Raw genomic sequence first — 11,252 nt, 5'->3', positions numbered from 1 at the left:
TATACAGAGGTAGAAGATGAAAGATCCTTTCAATCAACATAAATAAACATGGCCTTTTGTAGCTTTCTTATCTTGGTCCCCTAGCTATGTGTCTATCTGTATCTGTACCTTTGATTGGGTTGAATGAATGTTAAGGAGAACTTGATATTAAGGTTGATTTTTTCAGATTCTTTCGTATATTCTTTGGGAAATAGTATCTGTCAGATCACGGTTTCATACTCTGTGTAACAAATCTTTACATGTGCTGAATGGCTATCTAGTTGCTATCGTAAGGAAAAAAAAGGTTGTACCCGTGCACAAATTTTCACTTTTGAAAGAGTGCTTCATATATTATGGCAAACCACTTGATGCAACATTTCACCAAGAAAAGAAAAGGGTAATACAAGAATGCCCCTTGCATTTCAGGTGAGTTAAGAGGCACTGCTCATTCCTAGCAAGGAGCGCCAGGCTATTGATTAGTATACGTAGGATAAACAATTGCAAATTGATTTATGTCATTTTGCCTTGTGACTCTTTTATACACATACCTTTCTATGTGCATTCTAAGTTTTACTAGTTTTTTCTTATTTCTCCAAAAAAAAAAAAAAAAAAAAAAAACTAGTTTTTTCTTAGCATATGCACACTGACTGCTTCCTGCTACAATGGGGGTGTAGCCAGAAGATCTAATGGCATTGGACCTCACGTTTATCAGTTTCTCATAAACCTGTCCAAATAAGCATGGAGAAAACAAAGATCTATTAGTATTATGATATTATTTTTTTCCATAAACTGAATTGTAATTGTCATATAAAAATATTAGGTAACTTTTCTTTAAGGAATATAATGCAGTTGCAGCCTTGTGAAGATATCATAATGTCTGAATTTTACTACAGCGATGACCTAACATTTGACTGTTTATTCATCTTCTATATTCAAACCAAACTATAAAATATATAGTATTTATTAAGGGTTTAATGATGAATAAGAAAATAAAAGAAACACAAAGGAAAATTAAAGGAGAAGTTAAACTGTTGAGACAAGTGATAATTTCTCAAGTATTAGAGTAAGTGGCCTTAAATTAGAACCTCGTTTTTACTGTACATTTTTTATTAAAAAGTTGAAAATACAAAATCAATTCTTCAACATTGTGATATGCTTTGTTGTCGAATAACAATGACAGGAAAAAGACTTGAAACCATGTTAATTGTTATATATGTAAACGATGAAGTATGAACTATCATCCGTGTCACAAAATTCCTTAAAACCATGATTTTTTTTTTTCTTTTCTTTTCTTTTTTTTTTTTTGTTCTTCTTGATGTAGACCTTCGCAGGTGGGGATGCATTACCAGCTTTTGCCACATCAGTGGAGTACTAAAAAATGATCTCAATACCATATGATCGAGTAGAATTTTTAGTTGGCTCTTTACGACAACGACAACCTGGTGATAGTGCTTCCATGGGTTATTGTTTATTGCTTAATGTTGGCCTCGGCGAAAAGGTGGCACTCTCTATGTCAAATGAATTAAGCGGTAAAAAGGAAGAAAGTGTCTCATACATTCCATACATGTTTCATCATTTTCATAGTGTATGAATCTCATACCACCGTAGATTGTGAAGCCCATAATATGCATATAATGAATACGTAAGATATTTATTGGGAGAAAGGCTTTCAACGATAGCTTTTTGAGTATGTGGTAATTAGGAGTAAGGTCTTCAATAATAACTTTCTGAGTATGTGGTAACTAAGACACCAATTATTTTTTGGGCGTAAACAAGAATTGAATTTCAAATCTCTTATTCGATGATAATAAATCTTATTAGTTGAGCTAACTGAGACTCACTAAATATGTGGTAATAATAATATATCTATGTATGTTTGTTGAAAATGGATTTGTGAGTATAGACTACAAAATATATTTTTCCATTCCTCAACAAATTTGATTATTTGTAAAGTTCCTATGCATACTTCCTTTCGCACACCCCTCATGTACATAATTAATATCTTATCTAATTGTCACGTTTGTTAAACTTTAATTTAAAATGAAATTTGCAGGTGAGAGGTGTGCTAAAGAAATGTGCACAGGAAGTACATAAATAATAATTTTATTTTCCATTTTTTTAAAATTTAATGCAAGTTTCTTTAAAAAAAAACATTTAATTGTCTAAAGCTATCATCTAGTTATACTTCTATAAGTGGGATATGCGAAGCTAAAAAGTTTTATCCACCGAGACTAATCATCTATACGACAAAATGCTTAATTTAGGTGTGTTTCGCATCAGCTCATGCAAACTTTCTATCTATTTTGCACAAAAAAAATTACTTTTTTTATTTTACACACCAATTTTTACAAAACACCCACATCAGTCTATCTATTCTACACATCTATTTAATAAAATATTCATTATTTTATAATTTTTTATTATTTCCTCACTCACTACCCCTCTCTCTCACAAACCCAACACTACCAAAAAATATTAAAATATTAAATGCATGAGCTATAGTAACCGTGTATATATGCATGGTTACCATAACACTTGTGCATTTATGTACAATTTTACACTCATTGATGTGAATTTTTTTTTTTGGGGGCCTAAAACATACTACTTTTTGTATTTTGCAAAATTAATTATGCATGATTTGATGCGGTTGCTTCTTCAAAATTGGATTTTAGAAAAGTTTGAGATAAGATGATCCTATTCATTGACAGTAATTTGTCGGTTAGGATATATATCCTTGTCAGAAACTTAATTCTTCACCTGGTTAGAGATACATAGGCTTTGATGGGAATATCAAAATTAATTAATGTGGCACGTTCTTGGCCCTGCGATTGAATGACTCTAATTCCTTTGAATAGAGTTTTCTGTCATATCATTCGACAAAGATGAGACCATTGAAAATTTTCGCAGCCATTGTCACCATGCGAATGTTAATATTTAGCTGAATTGTGGAGCTGTTTCATTTTATATATATATACATATATATATGGAACCACATACATTATTACAAATAAGCTAGGATTTCTCTTATTATAAGGCACCGATTATGTGCATAAATATTATTATTATTATTATTAGATTCTTGTCAAGTCGGTCATGCATCCATTACCAACTATAATATTGTCTTTAAAGCTAGCAGAACAATGTCATATCACATTTTGTTTTTGCGACAATTTTTAGATGTTAATAGACACAAGATGAACTTGAGAAAAATAGTAAAATTTTAGAACTAAGGGTGTGTTTGGATAAAATTTTAGGACTAAAATAAACTTTGAAAATGAGAATGACAATTTACACAAACTTAAAGAGATTAAATTTGGATAAATTGTCATTCTCATTTTTATCTCTTTAAGTTTGTGTAAATTGTCATTCTCATTTTCAAAGTTTATTTTAGTCCTAAAATTTTGTCTCTTCATTTTTTTGTTTCTCTTTTTGTGTTTGTGTATATATATATATATATATATTAAGAGGATTTAGAAAGTTAGTTACTACATTTTTCACTTCCAAAAATACTCCTAATTTAATTAATTTATCTTTATTCATAAAAATAAGAAATGAGGTTAAAATCATAAATCGATAAAAATTAAAAGAAAAAAAACCTTGCCACTACCCATGTTTGAAAGAAAATAACTACCCCACCCAAAAAATAAGGAAAAGCTATCCCACGTTAAAAAAAAAAAAAAAAAAGTGCCAGACTAAACTATCCAACATTTCTTTTTAAACTATTACATTATCATCTTTTTTTGGATTTATTACATTATCATTTTTTTTATAACTATTACATTATCAATTTGGATTTGGATAAACATGCAAAAGCTTCTAATTGAAAAAGGAATCCTATTCTCTTTGAAAAAAAATCTTATCTATTTTTTCAAATTGTGATGAAAGAAAAATTATGATACTAAATCCAAAAAAAAAAAAGAGTCTCATCGCATGTGTGAAACGTGTGTGATGAGGCTAGTATATATATATATTTAAGTTATGTGTGGTAACATTAAATATGATCAAAATTTTATTTAAAATAAAGATAGCAATAGGTTATCAAAATAAATAATGAAACTCCTTTTCAAATTTCTTAAACTTTTGCTAATAAAATTGTAATATTAGAAGTATTTTATTTTAACTTTGACAATAGAATAAACTATGTTAATAATTTCAATATATGCATAATACATCACATGGTATAAGGAGAAACCAATATATATATATATATATATATATATAAAGAAAAATAAAGGGATAGGAAATTTCACTTAACAAAACCACAATGCATAATGCAATTTTTATTATAGAGATTTTAATGTACTTATAGTGCAATAAGAACTCTTTTCTTAATGTAGTGTTAGCTAGGAGAGCACACTTGCTTATCACAATCATAACGTGTATGACACAATTTTTATTATATAAATATGCTACATGTATTTGAAAAATATTTATGAAATATGTAATATCTATCTATAAAAGAAAGACGATTCATAGAATTTGTCAAAAAAATGAAACATATATATATATATATATATTTATATAGAAGGTATCGAATTTGTCAAATAGAAAGTATGAACTATGAAGCATAATGTTTTTTTTATAGAACGTTTCATTTTAATAAAAACAACGATTTTAATTTCTTTTAGATAACATAACATGTGACAAAAATAAATTATAATGATGATTTGTAATTATGTGAGTTTTTATTTATGTGATAATATTAAATTAATCCAAATATATATATATATATATTTTTTTTTTTTTGCAAAATGCATGCAACATATCATTAAAAAAAATCGTTTAAACCCCATACTGCTGGCATTAGCAACTTTGGAAAAGTCTATAATCTCAACTAAGAAAAGTTGTTTACTTTGACATAATATGAAATATGGATCAATTCAATTGTATCGGTCGCATTGCCACCATAGTTATTCCATTAGCTGGACGTACAAACATCTGGCTAAATAAACGTAAATGTTTATACTTTATACTCACTTTATTCTATTGAGGGTGAAAATATCACTTATTTTTGTTCTAGACAAGCGTGATACACAAGGAAAAAATGTTTTCAAAGATATATTATTATAAAATAACTCTATTTGGAGCATTTTAATCGTTGTTCTCGAATTGGCTACTATTATCAATTGAGGGTTGAGCATCAAAACCTGAACTTTCGAAAGCATAGTATACACACACCAATTAGAGAAAGGAAATAAAATAAATTTAGCCGCATGTTATTTCAGTTGGTTAACATAACATAACATGATGACATTATTAATTAATAAAAGGACACAAGATCCATAAACCCCGTAGATTTACTTAATTTAAAGAGTAAATAATAGAAAGTCAAATTTTGATTCGAGTACAGTTGGGCAGCTGATTTTTTGCTAGAGAGAAATCCGCTATAAAAAATGAACCGTCGTCCCAATGGGAAAACAATTTAGCATGGCTCATTGTTGCCTTGTTGGTCACCATACAAATCACAGGCTAGCAGGTACAAACACACATGCCAACAAAACTGTTCTATTAAACAAACCCATATGACAAACATAATTGTTCTATTTTAATTAACTACAATAATTAATAGTAGTGATACAATTAAGTAAGACTGTTTTGTATCATCTTAACAAGACACTGATTAGGGTTTTTTTTTTTTTTTTTTACTCGTGTTAGATTAAGTAAGACGGTTCCATGTTATCTTAACAAAATACTGATTAGTTTCATTTTTTATACTTGTGTCGGCTTGATGATGAATTTTGTGCAAATGGGATTTGATACCAAGTTTTTTATTCAATAATAATAAAAATTTACAAATCAAACTAATAGGAACCATACTAAAGATACAGTAATTAAGATATAAAAACAAGTTTAACAATTAAAAATGGGAAAAAAATAAAAAATAAAAAAAGGGTCTCACCGCCCATAACCCATCACACATCATTCTCTAGCAAACAAAGCTTTCGTAAGCTTCCACCATGTCATGACGGTGACAACCTCTCTGATTAAGGACCACTATAGACTATACTCTCTCTTTCTCTCTCATTTTAGTTTTAATAGTTTTTGTGGTGTCCACAGACACGCCATGAGTACCAGTTCTTGGTGCTCTCTACTCTGCCTTATCTCCTTATCTCCTTATTTTTTTAGTTCGGCAAACTGAGAAAAAGAATATAAAAGTTTTAATTGGTAGGCCATCGCTGTTCCCCTCATTAGACGGCCATTCTTCTTCGTTTTCATCAAATTTCCCAAACTTTATTACAAACATATTAATATCAAAGAAGATTCATCCATAAAAAGAAAAAAGAAAAAAAGAAAGGAAAAAACACATGAAACAAGTTCAAAAGAAGAAAAGAAAAGAAAAAACAAACTACTTTTATGACTAAAAACTATTGCTGATTAATTCTTGTTACAACTGAGAATCTATACCTATCAAAACAGAAACCGGGTAGTGATTCTATTTTCACACCCAACATCAACTTCTTCCTTTTTTTTCTTTCTCATCTTTTTGCATCAGAAATACTTTTTTCCTGATACATAAAAGATTCCACTTTGGTGAAGTCTGGATAAAATGATTGATAGACAGTTTTACCCCAAATTCTGAAACGTCTCTTCAATCATCATCATCGGAGTTTTCTGGGTTCGGGTACTCGTTTAAATCCGGCGGCTCCGAGGCACGACTAGACGGCTTTGATTGCGATGATGCATGGAGAGAAGTTTGTAGCGCGTCGACCCTAGCTCCAACTTCGGTGGCTTTCTTGCGTATAGAAGCCGCAGACATGTCTCGAACATCATCATCTTCTTCATGGAAAACTAATTCCGGGAAGTTAAGCCGAGCAGAAGGGCCACGGAGATAAAACACGGCGGTGTCATAAGCACGCGCCGCAGCAATAGGAGTGGTATAGGAACCAAGCCAAATTCTAGACCTCTTATTGGGTTCTCTAATCTCAGCCACCCACTTTCCCCACTTCCTCATCCTTATACCTCTATAGGGCTTCTCTTGCTGCTGTTGTTGCCTTTGCTTGCGCTTTTCCGTGCTTGTTGAAAAGTCTCCTTCCATCTTAGAATATAAACTATAACTATTACTAGGTAAACTATTTTTTCTTTGTTACTATATATTCTGACCTAAAACGAAAACGAAAACGAAAACAAAACCCAGGAAGATTCTGTTTTCAGTTTCCAAAAGTTGCACTACTAGACCTCCCATACCAGAAACAATAATTGTGTATATATGTAGAGGGTGAATATATATATATATAGAGAGAGAGAGAGAGAGAAATAGAGAGAGGGAAAGGCGCATTAGTTTTAGTTTCCTACTTGGCTGCTAGTCTGTCGTCTGGGTACGGCCGCCACGTTGATCTTCCTTAAAGAAAAATCCAAAATTGGCCGACACAATCCATCATCTCCCATCTCTCTCTCTCTCTTTATATAATAAGAATAGTACTATATATTGTTGCATGTTATATGATAAAACAGCACTGTATTATGTATGTATGTTATTAATATTCTATTAAAAAGAAAAAGAAAAAAAAAAAGAGAAAAACTATGCTATAACAATTGTTAAAATAGCTTACTATTATTTGTGTAATAAAAAGTAATGTTAATGGTGCATTAATGTTAAAGTGATGTGGTTGTAATTATAATAGAAGATATTGAGTATTAATTATTATGGAAAAAGTTGTAAAAAATATAATGTTCTTCACATTCTTTTTTATAGTTCAATTAGGGATGAAAATTAATGGTCGAATTATGGGTGTCTCATCCCTACCTTGTTTCCTCTTTTGGGAGAGAAAACTTGCACAAGGTGGGTAGGGTTTAGGGCAAGTTAAAGATGTTTTACTAATCATAAGAACACATGAGATAAAGATGAAATATAAAAGAAAATGACATAATAGCACTAAAGGAGAATAAGAGACAAGTATTTTGAAAATGATAATGAAATATGAAATATAGAAATGATTAAATTACATGCATAGATGATTTAAATGTATATAAAAGAAACTATGTATATATAAATTTGGGGCAGGGAGAGGTACTATGGTAGGGTGAGCAAAACACATCTCCATCTTGTCACCTCTTTGGAGCAAGGAAAATTTGTACGAGTCGAAGCGGAACAAAGATAACGCAAGTCAAGTCAAGTGAGTGAGTTTCATCCCTAAATTCAAATATTAAGAGATAATAGATTTAAGCTCTGAATATCTTCATTGAAAATACAAGGTTCTAGGTATGTTTGGTGTTACTCATATGTTATTATACGATGCAACAATTCTAGAACACAACCAAAGGTATCTTTTTCACAAATTTGATGTAGTGAATTATAATTAGTTTTATTATACATTAATCACAATCTATTACAATTATAAATAATAAAAAAATTGTTGTCATGAATTATTGAATATGTGGTGTATCTTTCGATGAGTCTGAAAGGGCATCTGCGAGTTTGTATAGAGGGTTTGTGGGCATGTGAGGGCCGACGTGGATGGTTACGCCTCCAGTACGCAAACATAAAATCCAAAACCCTTTGCCCTTGCTGCAAAGCTATTTGTCTATATAGGTTTGTCAAACTGTAATAACTAAATGTTAATTAATTAATTAATATAACGCTTTTGTGTGAGTGATAATGATGAGTTTGGTTTTGTGGACAAGTGGATGCAAATTTTTGTGAGAGAGAGGTCGGTGGTAGATGGATTGGGTTTTTGAGAATGACTTTCCGTCCACGCAATGAAGAACCCCAAGGTGGTGGAAATAGCAAAAGTAGCTATCTCTCTTCTTCTTTCTTTTTTTTTTTTTTTTTTTTTGAGAAGTAAGTAGGCATCTCTTTTGGTTCAAAGTTATTGAATGACTTTTATGGTTTCTTTCGTAATCTTTTTTTTAAATACAGTGTTGTGACTTGTGAGTGGTAAGTAGTGACTAAATTAACATATGTCTGAAAATCATGTTTTAGTCGCCGACTAGAATAAACAATCATAATTTTTTATTTTTAATTAATAGACTAAACAGGACATGTGGCAAGTGTGTAATGGTTTGGCGATAAGGGGTTTTAGACTACCAGTTATATAGTTAGCGACTTTTTGACAACCTAAACATTCCACACAAAATTCACCGTCAAATGTATAAAATAAAAGTTAAACTAAAGGATGACAAAAATTTCCCAACCTATCTGTATCACTTTATCCCTTTATATTCCCTGTTAAATTTTCTCAGTTTCAACGAGGTGATGGAAGCAAGGACGGGTTTTCCTCACTTGTCTTGAACATGTGTATATATGTATACATTATATTTAGCCTATCTTTTAGCACTACATCTTATAATTTATTTTTTTAAATATAATTTTTGTTAGGATTTTTAGGCCCCAATTTTATGAAATAACCAGTTTTAAGCCAAGTAATTAGTTAATTAAATTATGCTTGAGGCTTTGGTTAATGAAGACAACAACAATAATATGCAAAAGAAATAGTTGCCGAAATCAATGATGCATAATATAATTGTACAAGGAAAACTAATAGTAGAATTGTAAAAATACTAATTGTCTGTTTGAAAAAAACTTATCTAGTTTTTTTTACTGAATATGTATTAAAGTATACTTGTATTTTAAAAAAATGAGAAAATGTAAGGTTTTAAAAAACTGTACATAAAAGTAAAAAGCTAATACTAAAAACTGTTCTCAAATAGACTCTAAAGAAAACCTTCCCAATGACTAGACAACTTACAAAGAAAATATTTCACTACACCATAATGTTTGGACTTTTCAATTATATGAACCTCCTCCATTATGGATGACACATCCATGATCAGCATTCAGAACTTTCAACTAACTTCAAGAACCTATTGAAGGTATTATTTGATGTAGCAACTCTTAACATGGTGTTGGTACTACTATGAAGGTAGCTCTTTATTGATTGAGGTTGAGTTGAGAAAACATAAACTTCACTTTTGAAGCTTGACTGATCGAATGGTGTCGAAACTAGAGTCAAGATTGCTATAATATAATATGATTGATGTTATTAGCCGTAGTGTCATCGATTAATCACTATGAAATTAATATTATTTCAATTATTATTAATAAATATTTCAACCATTGTAAAAAAAAAAAATATATATATATATATATATATGTATGTGTGTGTGTCATATTTTTGTGTATATTAATAATAACATATTGACATTCCTCTTATTAAAATATGTAGCGAAATAGTAATAGCACGTTTGTTTTTATTCTCTCTTCCTTATCCAGTTAGCCTCTCCTCTCTTTCTCTTTTTCAAACTTCCATATCTAGAGTCTACACATAGTGTCGGCGGAACGTAAAAGAACTTAAGAGTTTTAGGTAGTATTGAATGTTATATTTATATAGGGCCGGTCATCCTTCACTTACTCATAGCAAATTTTTGCGGCGCTTTGATCGGACGGATAGGTGCTGTTAGATGATTAGTCACTATTAGTGTATCTACCTCTGCGGCGACTGGTAAATGATACTCCAATACATGTCAGAAGCAGGACACACAATCTCTCTCTCTCTCTCTCTCTCTCTCTCTCTTGGGTATTGGTTAACCATTCATTTTAGGAAAATTTTAACACCACTTTTATAGATAATGAAAAAAAGTTATTAAAATATTAATTGTTTTTTTTTCTTCATTTTCCCATAAAACTTTTTTTTAAATGGATTATTAGCCAATACACTAAAGACATTCGTTAGCATTTTCCTACATATATTATCATTTTTATTATTGTTAGAGATATTATGAATAAATTGTTTCAAATTAATTTTAGGTAAATATTTTTTCATGAGTCATGCTAAAGGATGCCTTTAAGGCGATGGTTAACAATTTATTATAGGAAAATTTTGATACTACTTTTATGAAAAATAGAAAAAGTTGTCAAAATATTAATTTTTTTTTCCATAAAAATTTTCTTTAAATGGATTATTAACCATTACTCTAAGGACATCTGTTAGCATTTCTCTTCATTATAGAAAGTTGGAATAAGTTAATGAATGTTATAAGCGCATTAGTTTAAGAAATATTTTATGAGAAAAAACTAATTTTTTAAAATAATTTTTTTATTTTCTATAAAAGTAGTATTAAAACTTTTATAAAATGATTTATTAATAAATTTCCTAATGACATTTGTTAATAAGAATCTTATGAATTTTACATCGAATTTATTGTAAAATAAATGTCTAATATCATGATGATGACGTAGTTATTTAAACTTTGGCATAATTTCGCTTTCGTGCATGTTCTGATCATCATTTAAGCTATTTTTAAAGGATTGCTCAAAGGTAGAAAAAAGATGTATA

At 30.0% G+C, this 11,252-nt stretch overlaps 1 protein-coding gene across 1 annotated transcript; it reads right to left on the bottom strand.

Moving 5' to 3' along the window:
- Positions 1–6,309: 6,309 nt before the first annotated feature.
- On the bottom strand, positions 6,310–7,197 carry LOC111988769 (ethylene-responsive transcription factor RAP2-1). Its single transcript, XM_024020561.2, has one exon. It carries the CDS (start codon positions 7,013–7,015, stop codon positions 6,569–6,571), a length of 447 nt encoding a protein of 148 aa, XP_023876329.1. The 5' UTR covers positions 7,016–7,197; the 3' UTR covers positions 6,310–6,568.
- Positions 7,198–11,252: the final 4,055 nt, after the last annotated feature.

This window comes from Quercus suber, unplaced genomic scaffold (genome assembly GCF_002906115.3).
Source record: "Quercus suber isolate HL8 unplaced genomic scaffold, Cork oak 2.0 scaffold_184, whole genome shotgun sequence".
In the NCBI taxonomy this organism is placed as follows: Eukaryota; Viridiplantae; Streptophyta; class Magnoliopsida; order Fagales; family Fagaceae; genus Quercus; species Quercus suber.
This window is presented reverse-complemented; position numbering and strand designations above follow the sequence as displayed.

Excerpts from the sequence above, each read along its gene's own strand:
- LOC111988769 (XM_024020561.2), bottom strand. The coding sequence starts at position 7,015 with ATGGAAGGAGACTTTTCAACAAGCACGGAAAAGCGCAAGCAAAGGCAA.